Source organism: Copadichromis virginalis, linkage group LG11, assembly GCF_057382275.1.
Source record: "Copadichromis virginalis isolate Kocher_CV1m ecotype Utaka linkage group LG11, C_Virginalis_male_GT1.1, whole genome shotgun sequence".
Lineage (NCBI taxonomy): Eukaryota > Metazoa > Chordata > Actinopteri > Cichliformes > Cichlidae > Copadichromis > Copadichromis virginalis.
In genome coordinates, this window is record NC_140628.1 from 11,546,918 (window position 1) to 11,563,732 (window position 16,815).

At 39.0% G+C, this 16,815-nt stretch overlaps 1 protein-coding gene across 1 annotated transcript; it reads left to right on the forward strand.

Annotated features, from left to right (window-relative positions):
* The first annotated feature begins 826 nt into the window (after positions 1-826).
* Positions 827-11,792, forward strand: colec10 (collectin sub-family member 10 (C-type lectin)). The gene is made up of 7 exons (XM_085473160.1): positions 827-1,026; positions 3,072-3,143; positions 6,669-6,740; positions 8,685-8,738; positions 10,554-10,649; positions 10,952-11,163; positions 11,385-11,792. The coding sequence occupies exons 1-7, from the start codon at positions 927-929 to the stop codon at positions 11,610-11,612; spliced, it is 834 nt and encodes a 277-aa protein (XP_085329286.1). The 5' UTR covers positions 827-926; the 3' UTR covers positions 11,613-11,792.
* Positions 11,793-16,815: the final 5,023 nt, after the last annotated feature.

Consider the following 16,815-nt stretch of genomic DNA (forward strand, 5'->3'; position numbering starts at 1 on the left):
TAAACCAAGTGTTTTCTGGTCTGAAGACTCGGGACAAGAGAAAAAAGCGAGTCTACTCCCTTGTTCATGATAAGAAGGCAGTCTAGTCACTTTCACTGGAACTATTTGTTCTGACTGAAAGTATTTACTTTTACACTTCCAAGAATGTTATTAGCACTTTTTTTCATTCAGGACCTTCGCAGTGTTATTGTGAGCTCTGGTTCATCTAATTTCCCTTCAGTAAATTAGAAGCAGTTGTTACTCCCCAGTGCTAGCCGAGCATGAGCAGAGATTTTTCTTGTATCAGTGAAAGTAATACCAAAGCAAAGCACAGGTGGCTCTCAGACGTTCCCATGATTCCACATTCTCTCTCCAAGAATGAAAATATCAACTGTTAGCATGTGCCAACCTCTAAGGGAGTGTTAAACCTCAATCAGAGGACTGAAGTGTTCGTTTCATTTTATTCCTAAAAGTTAATTCTGTTTATCTAGGCATAGGGTTTTCAGTAGGAGAAACATTTAATCACGTCACTTATCTGCGTGACTTTTTCCAGTCTCAGCTGATCAACGGTCATGACAATTTGCATATTAATGATCGAGAAACGGACTTCCTTGTGTTTTCCTTACCTGGATAATTGAGCATGTATCAAGACATTGTACTTTATTCTTTACAGGGTACCCATGTATCTGTCCAAATAATGGTAAGATTTTTCACATGCAATTAAAAAGTTAAACCACATGCACAGGAATGCAGTACTCTGGTGAGTGTTGTTTGACATTTTGACAATTAACTGATAAGACTGTATAAACAAGTGTGTCTGTGTGTCCTACAAACAGCAGCACTGCTTTCTTCTGTCACTAATGCTACGCTGATCCCTGCTCCTCGACCATCTGCTCCAAAAAGCCAAAAGGTTTGGATTTTCTGCAGCGGTCTGTGATGGTTGGGAGATGCCGCGGCTCTTGGTGCTCTGCGTGTTTGTAGCCATCTTCAGCTACGTTTCTGTTTCTATAGAGGTTTGCACCAGCTCCTTGATACCAGGAGCTAAAGGTAACGCACTGTGGCGCTGTTGTAAATGTGTGTGTTTGCATTTTGACTGGATGTCAGCTTGATTTGTAAATTTTTATCTTTGCATAATGAAGTCTAAAATGTTTTCAACCTAAAATCAACAGTACTCATGTACTTTGTACTCATGTTTGTTCGTGATGTTGGAAACGTTGTTGTGTCCCAACGTTACAGGAGAGTGTTAGAGTGTGAGAGTGCAACATTCTGAGGAAATACCCCCTAAATGTTTTATAGTTTAAAGAGCTGATGATAAAGCCACCAAGCATTAAATGTTCTAAAGTTTACTAGCTCACTGTCTGCTACCCCGCGGTCTTTTGGAGGGAATGCCTCCCTGTGTGTGTTTTCCATTTTATGACATCCAGTGGCTTGCTCCCCTGCTGATTGAGACAGACAGACCCTAATAAAACACAAAGTGAAGCTATGCTTTTTTTCTCTCTTTTTTGCGCACTGTGCTGGAAAAAAACGAGAAAAAAAAAAAACGGCCTTTATTGTAAATGGAAGCCAGAGGCCCGTCTCTCAAGGAGCTGGCATGCAGAAACTGAGATTGTTAAGCTAAAAGGCAAAAAAATTTAAAAGATTCTCTCATTGTGACGAAGGCCATTTATTAAATTGTTGAAGTTTTATAATTTAATTTAATTTATTTTAGTTTTTTAGTTATTTATTTTATCTTATCTCATTTTAATTTTCTTTACTTATGCTTTTAGCATGTACAGCACTTTGTGAACTCTGGTTTTATGTTAAAGTGCTTTATAAATAAAGGTGGTATGGTATGGTATGATATGGTATATCCAAAACAAAGTCTGTTTTACAAAAGCAGCTTCTGAAATAAAGTTAAATTATGTTTGTGATGGGCAAAGGGAAGAGGCGTCTGTACCATCAGTTACACTTTCACAGCTTTCCAGAGAAGTTTCCCATTGTTCCATCGTGATATTGTGTATTTAGACAGCTGCCACAAACGCGAACAGATTATTTGTACAAGACTCATCCAGATACTACTCACCACAGAGGCAGTCTCTTGAGTTTGTGTAGACTCACATCTGTGTATTTCGGTGGGTGACAGATGCGCATTTTTCCCAGTTTTAGACCCCTCAAAAATGTCTTACGACTTATTTTAACCTTTTTCAACAAACACAGTTTTATTACATTTACTGGTATGTTGACTTCATCATTCTTATATAGATTTACGGGAATTTTTTTTTTTTTTTTAGACGTAAAAAAGTGGGACGCTGCAGGCCCAGTTCTTGAAATTGAACGACAATAAACACCGAATTCTGACATTTTTGGGGAAATAACCTATCTTATTGCTACTGCGACATGTTAAATAGCAGATGAAAGATCTTCATTTGATTTGACACCTTAATCACACAAACCAGGCCTTTTGCTAATTTTATGCTACATGGTTTCAGTTTAGTAGTCCACAAAATTAAATAGTTACGCAGACTGTATCACTTGACCGTGCAGTGATTTAGCTTGAAAATGTCTACACAGCCGACCGAGCTGAATTATCAGTTTTCCTAAGTACTTCTGCCAGCCTAATAGAAGCAGACTCTAAGCAGAGTCCTTCTTTCTAAGCCCAGCATTTAACAAGATATAAACTGCTGCCTGCATCAACAACTGAGGCGAAATTACTGTTTTAATAGACATTCAGAAATCTCTTAAGATTTCATGCCAAGAGCCTTTTGATCCATGGTCCCGCCTCAAACATTTCTGCTACACCTCATTTGTGCTTTCAGCTCTAAAAAGGACTTTGTGCCATTAATACTTTTAAAGCACCGATGTCTCTAAAAATTATACTGGCTCGCCGAAGACTTATTAAAACAGAGTTATTTCTTCTTTATAAACATCCAAAGAGGATTCAGTCCATCTCCTTGTGATGATTAGAAACACTCTGCCACACTTACATTAAAACTTAAACACAATCATTCACCAAAGCTCTTTGCTGAAGTGGTTTCTGACGTGCTGTTAGTGCTGATAATGGATCGCCACATTGATGGCCTTTTTGTTTACAATCTTTCTTTTCTAAAATCCAGGGGACCAAGGTGGGATTGGAGATGATGGAGATCAGGGGAAACTGGGGAAGAATGGACCACCAGGACTTCCAGGTATCCAGTATCCTTCTGGTCAAAAATGGCTAAGCTGTAGGACAAAAACACGTAGACCCCGGTAATGTGTACACTCACAAAACATGAAAGACATTTAGAAAGAAAAAAAAAGGATTCATACAACTTTTTGTCCACGAGCGCAGTCCTCATTGAGCCAGTAAATAAACTGATGTGTAAAATCAGTGGGGTTCCCCTTTATCACCAGTATAACCCAAATAAAATCTAATTTGCTTTTCTATCAGAGTGCGGTTTAGGATGGTGTAACAGGCAAGCATCAGTATAATCACAATGACTCTACATCTGCCTTAATGGCACTCAGACACTCAGTTAACAGGTGCAGGCGACTGCTCCCTTCCTGATATTTTCATTGTAGCTGCTCCCCATTCATCTGGTAAGTGTGCACACAGAGGCAAATGGAGCTGACTGCAGTACTTTTTAGTCATACGCTTGCTAACAAATACAAAAATGTGACTCTTATACTTAGTACAATTTTCCAAGTCTAATAAACGTGACACAATGCTCTTTGAAAAAAATTCCATTTGTATTTAAAACCTCTAAAAAAAATCTAATTGTCAGGTTTTCAAATCACATACTGTAAAATAGTTTTTCCAAACTCACTTCTCAGAATTCTTTTTTTTTTTTTTTTTTTTTGAATAGATGTAAATACAAGAAAACCCCCAGCTTCTTCATTAGCATGTTTCCTTTAGGTATTGCAGTGGGGTAGAACAGCTGAAGGTTAAAAAGAAGAGAAAAAGTGATGAGTGCCATAAGTGTACATCTATATAATCACACCTAGGAAATAAAAAAATTAAGTCTGGCTTGACCAGTCTCTTTTTTTAAAAAGTTAATTTTCCTTGCTTGTCTAATATGAACAAACATAGCTAGTAACAAAACCACCCAGTGTGCAGCTTTTGCATTTCCCTGCTGTTGCAGCTTGCCTCCCTTTGCTGTGGTGTGAGCTGCACTGTGCCACAGACAAACAGCACTGCACTGACATGACATCTGTATATTTGTGGAGGAAGCAGATCTGTAAATTGCTGCTGAAGAAAGCAGGGGTTTTCACAAGGTTTTTTTTCCAGCTGAGCTGATAGGCATACACACAAATACCTGCTCACACATGCTTAAAAAAAAAAATGCATGCAATGCAGCATCCTGCACATGCCAGAGAGTACAAGACAGCAGACACAGTTCACACGTGTGTAAATATAAATGCAATAAATATAGTGTCATGATCGTTTGTGTGCACACACCCAGCTTTTATTCTATAACGTCTCACAGAGCTCAGCAGACATGTGCACGCTGCACACTAAAAACACCCTTCTTTTATCAGTGTGTGTGGGAGACGAATGCCAGGGCCGCTGGGGTCATTTTCAAAAGTGCAGAAAGCACGTGCACGTGAAACTCTTTCAACTTTTCAACTTTGCGGATATTATTCAACGATATAGAAAAGCCAGTCATTATGGTTTCTATGTGTGTATACTTACTGTAGGCATGAAAGCAGGTTTCTGTGATGATTCTGTAACTGTAGTATGTCAGCAGCCTGACAGATGACGCATGTATTCCCTGTTTTAATTTAGGCAGTTTTACAGGAAACAGTTGCTTAATTTTGGAATGTTAAATGGGAATATGTGACTGCTAATGCTCCTGTGGGCAACAAAAACAGTTTGTTGCTCCAACAAACAACAAACTGTTGTGCTGGACTTGTACATTTTTTAGCTTGAATCGAAACTATAACTGAGGTTGAAATCTTTGCATTATAGACCAAAAAAAGTGGAAGAGCATGTCCAGTGCAAGGTTTTTAGAGCCAGTATCAACAGACAGTTTAAATACAGTATGTCTATAACCTAGTGAGGCGTTACGAGTCTCTGGTTCGTGTATGCTGCACAGGGTGCCAGACAAGCCATGAGATGAGACACATCTATTTTTCCATTATGTATTGGCTGATATATCGCTCTGGCTCAAAACTATGGTGTTATGTGAGGATCTTAGATCTTGTGCACTTTTAGGTAGCTAGAAGTGCACAACAGAACAACCTTATTTTCATGTTCCATCTCTCTATTAATCTCTACTAAACAGAAATGTCAAAAATGAGACTCCACTTCTGCAACTGTGCAAGCAACATTTAGTCAATACACTGATTTAAGATCATTTTAGAAACCAAACGCATTTTATTTTTGTTGTATTATGGCAACAGCTAGTTGCTTAGTTCAAGGGTGTTTTGAAATAGCTGAAGGCTTTATTTAAATTGCCTTAGGCCCCAAGGCTTCGCCTCCTTTATCCTCCAGCAGCTGGAGATTCCAGACGTTAAACCAGTTGGGGTGGTTGGCCATTAAAAGTGATAGGAAGGACCGTTATCTGAACGTTGAGATAGGCCGTTTAACTGGCAAGCGTAAGCACTGCTAAAACATTATTCACCTGTTGCAGATGGAATAACAAAAGACCACCAGATTAACTTTCTTCGTGTGGCAACAAAACAAACACGTATAATCACTTCTTGTCGTCACTTGTCACTTCAGTGTTGTTGAAGCATTCACTTGTGTGCTTCTCGGGCGCTTTCATGCAGAATTTTCCTAATTTAAAAGAAAAAAATAAATAAAAATCGCACCCTTGTATGAGCAAATTTTTCCCAGCGACCTCACACAATCCATAAGAACTCATGCCTTCTGCCAACACTTCTCACAAATCACCGAGTCGAAAATCAACATGCGCAAGCGGGACATGTGAAATATTAGTGAATAGCTGGCTGTACGTGTGTGTGTGGCAAATCCCTCTAATAGTGGCAGGCTTCTCCAATGCGTCACTTAGTATTTCGAACGCCATCAATTTTCAGTTGAATAGTTTCCTGAGGAAACACTCATTCAGGGGCTGGCAGAGAGCCTCGGTCTGCTAGTTTTCCCATGCGCATACACACACACACACACACACACACACAGCCTTTTAGTTTAATGTTCGCCATTTAGGATACATTTTTAAGGCGCCCTCCAAAATCATGCACACTCCTGAGTTCTTCTAAAGACAAACAAAACAGTAAGCCAGGCAGTGGTAATCAGATTACAGTGTACTTCAATCCATTACAATCACTTTGTTTTTTAGATTAAAAAAATAAAACGTATTAATACATGATTAAATAAATAACAGTAAAAATGACACTAGAAATACATGCATTTAACAGACAGTGGATCCGACAGCAGTTTTTGCAGGGAGAGTCCTTAAAAGATTGAATGGCGTGGAATAGAGTTGCACAGATTATACAAAAGAAACTAAAATATAATGATACTAACACAAAAAGAAATTGATTATTATTAAAAGCGTAAATTAACACCATAATAATAACTGATTTTTCCAGTTTATGCTGACTTCGACCACATTTACAATATGTGAAGTTCCAACATGCACACCTCCTCTACTTTTCTGGCATATGCAGACTATGTTGGACTGAAACAGCATTTTCAACACTTTTTCCAAATAATATTTCTTTATTCTGTCGCAAATACCTCCAAATCTCATCCTTCCTTTCTCCCGCAGGAGTGCCGGGGGAGTCGGGCCTTAAAGGAGAATTGGGCCACACAGGAAAGATTGGGCCTACTGGAGACAGAGGTACAACAAAGTCATTTTAATCTAAAGTTCAGGTTTGATATGCAGTTTAACACAGTTTCCTGCCAGTCTCAGTGCTTCTCTAGTCCTGCCTCCTATCTGTCCATCCATCTGCCTGAAACCATACTGTAAAACCTTACTATTGCATTACTCATTCAAGTGTAATATTTACAATAAAATAATAAATAACTAAGAACTAATAAAGTGCATCAGGGGGTAATACTTAGTTCCTCAGTTTCCAAAAGCGAGAAAGATTAATGACCTTTCATTTTTCATTCGAGTGTATAAATTTGTTCTCGCTCCAGTGCCATTAAACATTTTGATAGGTAGCTGTGAGATTTCTGCAGACGCTTAATGACTTTCAAATTGTCTTTAAGAAAAAATACGGCCTCCCGGATGCCCTCCTGAGATTTCACTGCCGCTCGCTCCCTAACAATGGTCTCAACTAAAACCCACATAACTACACTAACTGGCAGACTTAATTAGTCCCAAGACAAACACACAAGGAGAGTTTTTAAAAATTAAATCTGCTCATTATTGAGCTAACTAGACAGTTTCCACTAAAGGCTTGTATTTTTGTCTGTTTCTTTCACGTTTTAAGTTATCGCATCAAAAGATCCTGCAACATGATGTCATGCAGTTGCTCTGCCTGAAGTGGCTAAAGTGGCAGTTTCCATTGTAGTTTTTGTTTTTATGAGCAGTCATGTTCCCCTGTCTTTCTAGACATTCAGTTTCTCAGTATTCATTATGATTAATACGCTATTAGGAAAGTGGCTGTGTGTAAGCTATATCAGGCAAAGGAGTGAAGTCACAGCTTTGGATTTCATTGATGCTGAAAGCCCAAAACTCATAAAACACCTGAATAAAAACACTTGTTTTCAGGAACATGCCAACATAACAAGATCACAAGCTCAAATTCAGTTCGTGTTTGCAAGAATGTTGGCCGTGATACAGGAGCACTGAAGAAATTCAGTTCAGTTTCCACATGGGCAATTGGTGTTCATTCATAATATAAAAACATGATAAATGAACAGACATCGCTTTTATAATTGTAACTCCATGTATATGGATTCTTATCAGATTGTCTGCAGAGCTTACATCGTTTTTGGCCAAAAGAACAACTATATAAATCTACAGACTGTAAAACTGTGGAGTTACTGAGTTTATATGGAACAAAAAAGGCAACTAACTGCAGCTGGAGGACTGTTTGGGATGAATTCTACTGTATACTCCACTGAGACACTGGAAAGCCGTATCAGGTCACATTTTACCATATTTACCCACTGTGTTTTTCCGTATTTTTTGCAAAGGAGCTCAAACAAGCTCAAATAAATCAAATCCATCAGTATGGCAAAACAACTGGTCAGATTACAGGTACAGTATTTCACTGTTCTGGCTGTTCCTCATTCAAAGCTAGGCCATTGTGATGTTTGTACTGCAACCCACTTCCCCAAAATTTGCAACTGCCATTTGGGTTATTTTCCACAATGAAACAACAGTGTGAGTGCAAATTCAGGACAAGATTTACACACAAACAGTAACATTTGATGATATCTCTCAATTAAAAATATATGTGGATGTTACTGTTATTTGGTATAAATTATCTTGTTGGAATAATTAATTGTGACCTAATGTTGGTCAAACTTTGACCATCTAGAAAGGTAAATAAATGGTAAATGGTCTGTATTTGTATAGCGCTTTACTTGGTCCTAAGGACCCCAAAGCGCTTTACACTATACGCAATCATCCACCCATTCACACACACATTCACACACTGGTGATGGCAAGCTACAAAGGCATGCGGCCCTGTTGAGTTTTCAATGTGTGATACAGCCATCTGGTGGTAGAACGTTGTAACTACATGACAAGGTCAACAGGAAGCTTCTACGAGGTTGAAATACAGCTAACAACAAAGGGTGCTATTAATGATTTTTGATTCTTCTGCAGGTGACAAGGGTGATAAAGGTGTAGATGGACCAGCTGGTTTAAAAGGGAAACCAGGTAACAGCATGCAGACACTGCCTCTCGTTTTAAGTCATACAGCCAAAACTAAAAAAGCTTTTTGCATGAGTCCTGTGAAAAACTAAGTACATTCCTACTGATCCCAGAGGAATTATTAGAGTAAAAAGAGCTAGGTGCTGCTAATCAAAATGCACTTGATTAACTGGTCGTCACTTTTAACACTGATGTCAGTTTGCTGGTCTGGAGCGCTCAGATGTTTGGTAACACAATGACACCCAGTGGAAGTCAGAGCAAATTCACCCCAGTGTCACACCATGCAATTCTCAGAGACACTGAGCTACATCTCAGCCTCTACAGGTCTTGGTTAGCATGTTAAATGTTAAAGTTCATGATAGTATAATCACAGAAGACTGAACAGGTATGGTTGTTTCGGAAGGATTGTCAGGAGAATGTCTCTTCTCTCTAAGCTGCATCTAAACAAATCACAAAACTCGAGCACTGTCCTTTGGATGGACCAGCCCAAAGTGGAGATGTTTAGAGCATATCAGCACAAACACTCATACCAGCTATCAAGCACGGTGATGATTCGGATTTGTTTTACAGCCACACGACCACGGCACCTTGCTGTCATTGAACTCATGCCTATGCCAAAGTATTCTGGAGTCAAATGTGAGGCCATCTGTCTGACAGCTAAAGTTTAGCCAAAAATGGGACAGTGATCTCAGGCACAGCACCAAAAATATCTATCAGGATGGCTAAAAAAAGAACAGAACCAAGGTTCAATGGTCAAAGACCAGACCTCATCTGGGTTGGAATACTGTGGCAGGACCTGAAGAGAGTTGTATGTAAATGAATACCCCGCCTACACAGTGAAAAAGAGTGGGCCAGAATTCCTCCACAGCCATGTGAGAGATGATCAAGTCATGCAGTAACTCCAAGTTATTGTGCAAAATACTGAATCACTGGAAATGAATCAGTAACTTGTTGTAGGTCAAATGATAAAGTCTCACTCATGCAGTCAAACAACCTTGAAAAAGAATGCTGCAGTATTTACTTAAACTGTCATGGTATGGGCCGTTAGACCCAGTGTTTTGTGTTTAATATTAGTATTTTCTTATGTTTTGGGTTAGTTCTTGTTTTCTTAGTTCCTAGGATTTGGGGTCTTGTGTTTAGTGTTGTGTTATAACCTGTGTCCTCCTCCGGTGCTCTGTTTGTGTCTCTGTGTTGGTAAAACAGTCTGTAAATTTCCTGTTTTACTTTGAAGGTCTGTGGCTCATCTTGCTCATTAGTTTCAGCTGTTTTCCTGTCATTTCCTGATTACTGTGCATGTGTATTTGTCGGTTCGTCTGTGTTGGTTATTATTTCAGATCTCCTCATTAGTGTTCCCAGTTTAGGTTTTTAGTAATTTCTCGTGCCTCGTTTCCTGTTTTTCACGTTGTAAATAAACACTTACCTGCATCTAGCCGTCTCCTGAATATTGGGTCCTTTTTCTACAAACACCACACGACTGATACCCCGGCCGTGACGAAAACTTTTAGCACACCCATAAGTGGATTTGATCTGGGAAATGGAGTTCAATAAACAACATTTAAACACATTATTAATGAATTCCTTCAAATTCCTTTCTGGGAAAAAAAAACAAGTATTTGTTTGTGACTCTCAATCAGTTCTACTAGATGCTAATGGAGATTGTCCCTAAGGGAGCAATGCTGTAGAAAAGCATTTAATGATCCTTATTACAATCACTAGTCCTTGTACCAAGAAGCAGGTTCCACATTTGCCTAATTTTCTGACATCTTCTGACATTCAGACAAATATTCATCCGAGCTGTCCTAACCCCATTTGATCTATTAGGTACAATGTGTGACTGTGGGAGGTACAGGAAGGTGGTTGGACAGCTCGATATCAATGTAGGCAAGCTGGGGAATGCAGTCAAGTTTGTGAAGAACGGTAAGTCGCTATGTTTTCAATCTTTTACTAGACACTAGACGATGTCTTACCTTTAAAATTTAATAGAAGGAACTGAGACAGGTTTCTGTGTGAAAGAGCTTGTATCAAGTCTGGCCTCAAAACACCAAATCCTTTCTTCATTCAAGACTTACATTACACACTAGTCCCTTCATGTCTGTGCATCATCCTGCCACTTGACTTCTAATTTGGTTTCTGTGTTAAGAAGAAAAAATCAGAACAATGAAAACATGCCTTTAAACTTATGTCAGATGACCTTTAACCTTTGCACATGTCCTGTTCAGTGGTTCTAGGCTTGAGAGAAACAGAAGAGAGGTACTACCTGCTGGTGAAGGAGCCCAAGAGGTTTAGAGAGGCTTCAATGAACTGCAAGCTCAGAGGAGGCAACCTGGCCATGCCTAAAAGCACCAACATCAACCGTCTCATGGCAGACTATGTTAGTCAGGCAGGACTGACAAGAGTGTATATAGGAGTGCAGACTCAAACCAAGGGCATGGTAAGTGGTTTTGATAATATTAACTAGGTAGTAATTAGTAAGTCTAATGCTTTTTTGATACTTTTAATGTGGAAAAATAAAAGACGGTTGTGTAAAGTGTAAGAAGGACATATTTTAGGCTGTTGTGGGCAGTGTTGGTCAAAAACAGAACAAAATTAGTTAACAAATGATGACAAACTGTTGTTGTTGTTTTTAATCTCTTCTCTATTTTCTAAAATCAGGACGGGAGCAGTCACGTTTATGCAGACTCCACCCCTCTGCAGGGTTTTGCATCTTGGAGCCAAGAGGAGGAGCTACAGCCCAACACAAACTCCAGCTGCGTGGAGCTGCTCAGCACTGGAACGTGGGCTCACGTGGAGTGTGAAGCCACCATGTTTTTCATCTGTGAGTTCCCGAAGAGCAGGAGAAGAAGAGGAGGAAGAGAGGCAGTTGCCTCGTCATCATCTTGACCTTGACCACTCACTGCACATGTCAAGACAAGGATCAGACTCCTGAAAAAAAACATTTATATTTCACATTTCCTGCAAATATGCAGACAATTTCAGTGATTGAGACTACTGTGTTTGCATATTTCACTAAGAACCATTACCACCAACAAATCAGTAAAATTGTTCTAAAATTAACTAAAATTGGGTTTCTTATTTTAATTTCTTTTTCTTTTACAGTTGTAGTGGCTTTCACTATCTGAGAAAATATGGGGCTCACTTTTACTGCAGTTTTTACCAATTCTGTGGCACTGCATCGGTATCATTGAAGGCTGCGACTGTACTGAAAAATTTATATCAGGGTTCAAGAGGTTGGTTTAAGCAATTAGATTAGAGTAAAACGGTCTTGTGCTTAAGCACACAGGATTATCGTGCCATTTCACACAGAGTTACTCACAACTCCAAAGTAAATTAAAGTTTACTAAACGTCTATAAGAGATTTACAACTGCTGTACCCTGCTGCTCAATTACAAGTGTCCAGAAGTACAAAGAATCTACAAAGAAAAACTGAGTAAGAAAACATGATTAGCAAGGAATGTAACCTTGAGTGTTCTGAAATATGTATTTATTGGTGCATAAGGGAAATTGAAATAGACAAAGGAAATAAAGGGACAAAGTATATAAAAGGTTTCAGATTATATTGTTCTTATTTAGGATGTCCCTTATATATTCTGATGATATTTCGTGGCATGTGAAACAGTGTAAAGTATTTGTAAGCGATCCAAAAATAATAATTGGTTAATTAAAACTCTAATAGCTTGTGTTGCTCTGACAGAAATACTGAAGATCTATGAACATTTATTTTTGAAAATGTGCCATTATGCTGCTTTTTCTGGGTAAAGGCTAACAATGAAAAACTTGTGATACAGCCTTATCATAAAACAGTCGTCTTCAAAATCTTGAACTGCATCTTCATGAATGCAATTCCATATTACTCTGTTAGATAAATCTATTACTTTGTTCTGATACACGGAGGTTATGATATATGCCAGTGTATTTGAGAGGTAGCCAAGAGGGTTTGTTTTCTTTTGTTTTCTTTTTTTTTGGGGGGGGGGGTTACCCCTGCTTGAACCCTGACAGTTGTTTCAAAATTACAAATACATTTGTACCTTCTTTAGGTACAGTTTGCTGGTCAGCGTGGATAGAGTTCAACCACAAGTGGTACTAGAAATGGAGCAAACTAAAACCTGAAACTAACCCACATGAACAGAGGGCAAGTGGAAGTGGGTGGATCAAACTGACCTGGCAGATGATGGATTCTGTGGTAGCGGGGAGCTGAATAGTGCTGGATACGGGGACTGTGCTGAGATCTCGGGTAAAACCAGCAAATGAAAGGATCTTTAGTGGAACTGAATTACCATGTTTTTGTGAGAATCAAGGTCCAGTGGATCTTAGGAGTTTATCCGCTTGATTTAGCCTACTGATTCCCCAATGTCAACATCCCTCCATCAGACAATCATTATTTCAGACATTTTAGTTGATTTCACTATAAAAGAACAAAGAAGAAGAATAAAACACCACACATACAAACACGCATATATTTTAAAAATATCCCAGTAATTACAAAACAAATGAAAAAATAGTTCCAGTGTTTCCAAAAGCAGGAGAAATATCTTGAATCAAGTCATTCAGACATAAATTAAAAAGTAAAATTTCTCAACAATGTGGGAGATTCACAGTCACAAACACATGGCTTGCACATGTTCACCTTGTGTTTCACTTTTGAACTACTGTAAGTGCACCTCAAAAATGCTGCAAAACATGGAATACCATATCCTTTAAAAAGACCTATTTTAACATAACTGTCATGGCTAACTGGGGTGAGCCTTGTGGAGCAAATAAATGAGGACCCAAGAGCAGGCACTCGCTGAGATGCGAAGGAGGTTTATTGCAAAATCAAACACAAGGTGAAAATGGCAAAACGCAACTAAAGATAATGCATACTGGGGGAAACTAAACAGCAGGGCTATAGGAGTCTGGGTCAGTTGTAACGGCAACAGTCTGGGTTAATTGTAACAATAATGCAAATGTTACAACTTACACCACTATTACTTTAACTGTTTTCTTTGAATTGCAGTATGTCGAGGTCGTGGAAGAGAAAGACTGACCGAGGGGTGCCTCTCAGTATTTTGGAGAGAGCATCAAATGTTAGAAATCAGGGAAAGCCCAACAGATCTGTGGCAAAATTGTATGGCATTTGCAATGTCAGTTTGCACTGATTTTGTAAGGAGAGGAAGAAGCTGGAAGAGCAGGGATCAAGGGGACTCCCACAGTAGGATACCATGGTGGAAAGATGGTCTTCACTGATAAATAAGAGAAAGAATTAACATAATACGTGATGAGGGCTGCAGATGCATTTTATGGACTATCTCCACGTGAGGTAAGCAGATAGGAATTGATAAAGGATAAGGCAGGGGAAGGTTAGAAATTTGTAATAGTGACAATTTAAAATATAGTATATTAGAAATACAAACATATTTCGTGATTAAAATTACAGGTAAAAGAACTGACATATCAGCTTGCAGTGAAACATGGATGCAAATATCCAAAGTCATGGGACTAATTCTGGAGGGCTGGACCAGAATGGTTCTCAGCCTACATGAAAAGAAATCCAACTTTGTCCATTAGAAGTGATGAGGCTACAAGTCTGGCACAGGCCACTAATTTTAATAAATACAATGTAGCAATGTTTTTCAAAAGATTTGATGAAGTTCTAAAGAGACACCTTAACTGCAAATGACATATGGAATACTGATGAGACTGGCATAACAACTGTGCAAACCCTAGCCAGAGTGATTGCAAAATGTGGCACTAAACAAGTTGGGGCAATGAAATCAGCAGAGAAAGGTTCACTGGTCATCTTTGTATATGTGGTTAATGCCATTGGCAACACAATTCCTCCAATGTTTGTGTTCCCACGCATACGTTATGCAGTAATGGTAGTGGAAATAAATCAGGATGGATGCAAGAAACAGATTTCCTCATCTTTCTGAAGCACTTTGCAAACCACACCCAGGTCAGCCGTTTAAAAAAAGTAATTCTTCTCATGGACATCGCAATGGAATTGCGATGCTCACATTTCCCCCTCACTGCAGTCACAAACTCCAACCACTTGACAGGAGTGTTTATGGCCCACTGAAAAAGATGATGAACAGTGCAAGTAATTGCTGGATGAGAATGAATCCAGGAAAGACCGTGACAATATATGAAATACCAGGTCTTGTCAGAACTGCACTTCCAGCAGCAGCTACACCAAAGACTATACAAGCTGAATTCCAGTGCTATGGAATTTGGCTATACAATCCAAACATACTTGAGCAAAGTGACTTTGCTCCATCACAGGTCACAGATCGTCCTTCTCCAACTCTCCATACAGACATTTCTCCAGCTGACCAACAGTCCGCTCCTCTTGCGGCTTATCTCACCAGTCCTACAGCTGATGACGTGACCATTCCTCCAGATCCTCACATCTGCAGTCTTCTAACTGAAGATATGCAAAAGCTGGACCAAGAAAAACCCTTTTAGCGGGAAGAAAAAGGAAACAAACAGCAAGACTCACTGATACACCAGTCAAGGTGGCCCTTGAAGCAGGCCACAGAAGGAGGAAAATACGTTTCCCAAAGAAGAGGCTGTGCCAGAAACAAGGCAAATCCACTCTGACAAACTTAAAACAATCCAAGCTTTTAACATCGCGAAAGAAAAATCTGAAAATGAAAAACACTGAACAGGACAACACAAATTCCTCAGACGCTGATGAGAATTTCTGTATTGTGTGCATGGAAAACTTCAATAACTCAAACCCCAAAGAAGCTTGGGTTAAGTGCCTGACCTGTACACTGTGGGCTCATGAGGACTGCACTGCAGGAGTGCCATACGTCTGTCACCACTGTGATTCTGATAGATTAGAAACTTGACACAAACACGCATAGTTCAGTTGATGAAGCTGGTGCACAACTACATTTTTTCAGCTTCATTGTTATGTTCAAAAGTTGGTGCAAGAGTTATAGGTTACAATGTCCACTGAGTCAACGAGGCCAAACTCAAAGAAGGCCAACCAAAATTAATGAAATATTCACTTGTTGAAAATTCCATAATTTGTCTTGTTGGAATATGTTCAAAAGCTCGATTTCTGCATTGTGTCACACGCACATAGCTACATAAATATTTATTTTCAGAGAAAATAGCAGAGACATGTAAATACTTTGCATTACATTTTGAATCCACTACCTTAAAAGAGCTCCAAGCTACAGACAGAAATGTCAAAAATGTTTACAATTTCCCCCGGTCTCCCCTACACTGACATAAGACATGGACCTTCAAAGTAAAACAGGAATCAAGAAAAAATTCACAAAGACGCAGACTTGACACTGAACTGAACCTACACTAAACACGAGGGCACAAAAGCAAACCTAAGAAATAAGCCCTTAACCAGAAAAAACTGAAACATAGATTTATAATATTCAAAACACGATAACTAAAGAATCAGAACATAAACAATAATACAGAAAAATACCTGAAAATGCTGGGTCAAAATGACCCAGCTCCGTGATAATCTGTACACGTCTATCATCGTCATCATTTCGGAGATTATTCCTGATGATGTCACCCTAATATTGAACTTGAGCAACCGCTTATAAACTGTAAACCAATGCCATAAAAAACTTTTAATAATTACTCAATATGTGACTGTATGTTGTCATGGCATTTTTATAATATTGTGTGGTGCATCTATTTTAACTGTGTAAAGGTGTTACGACCCGGCTCAAAAGCCGCAACATAAGAAAAAGGAGACGAATAACAGAGTGTGGGTGAGAAGAGGTTTCATCCTAAAATGGAAACCCAGGTTGGCTAAAATGGCTGGTGCCACCAAGGCAAAGACTAGTGCACTGCCGGAAAGCTTGCCTCAGGTATGCTTTTATCCACACCTGACTAGGTGTGGCCAATTAGCACCAGCTGAAAACACTGAGACGATTAAAAGCTGCAGAGGGACGTAACAAAAGGGGATTTATGTAGTAAAAAAAAGCAACAAAAAAACCCAACAATATTTAAATTAACTGTCCCTGCTTTTTTTTTGTCATTTCTGATTTAAAGAACACCCTTTATATCTTCTTCCACTACTTCTAAAGCAAACAATAGCACCGGCAAATGGTAGATTTATTTTATGTCT

Excerpts from the sequence above, each read along its gene's own strand:
- colec10 (XM_085473160.1), top strand. The coding sequence starts at position 927 with ATGCCGCGGCTCTTGGTGCTCTGCGTGTTTGTAGCCATCTTCAGCTAC. Across the intron at positions 3,144-6,668 it reads TGGACCACCAGGACTTCCAG|GAGTGCCGGGGGAGTCGGGC; the intron begins GTATCCAGTATC and ends TTTCTCCCGCAG. Across the intron at positions 8,739-10,553 it reads TGGTTTAAAAGGGAAACCAG|GTACAATGTGTGACTGTGGG; the intron begins GTAACAGCATGC and ends TTGATCTATTAG.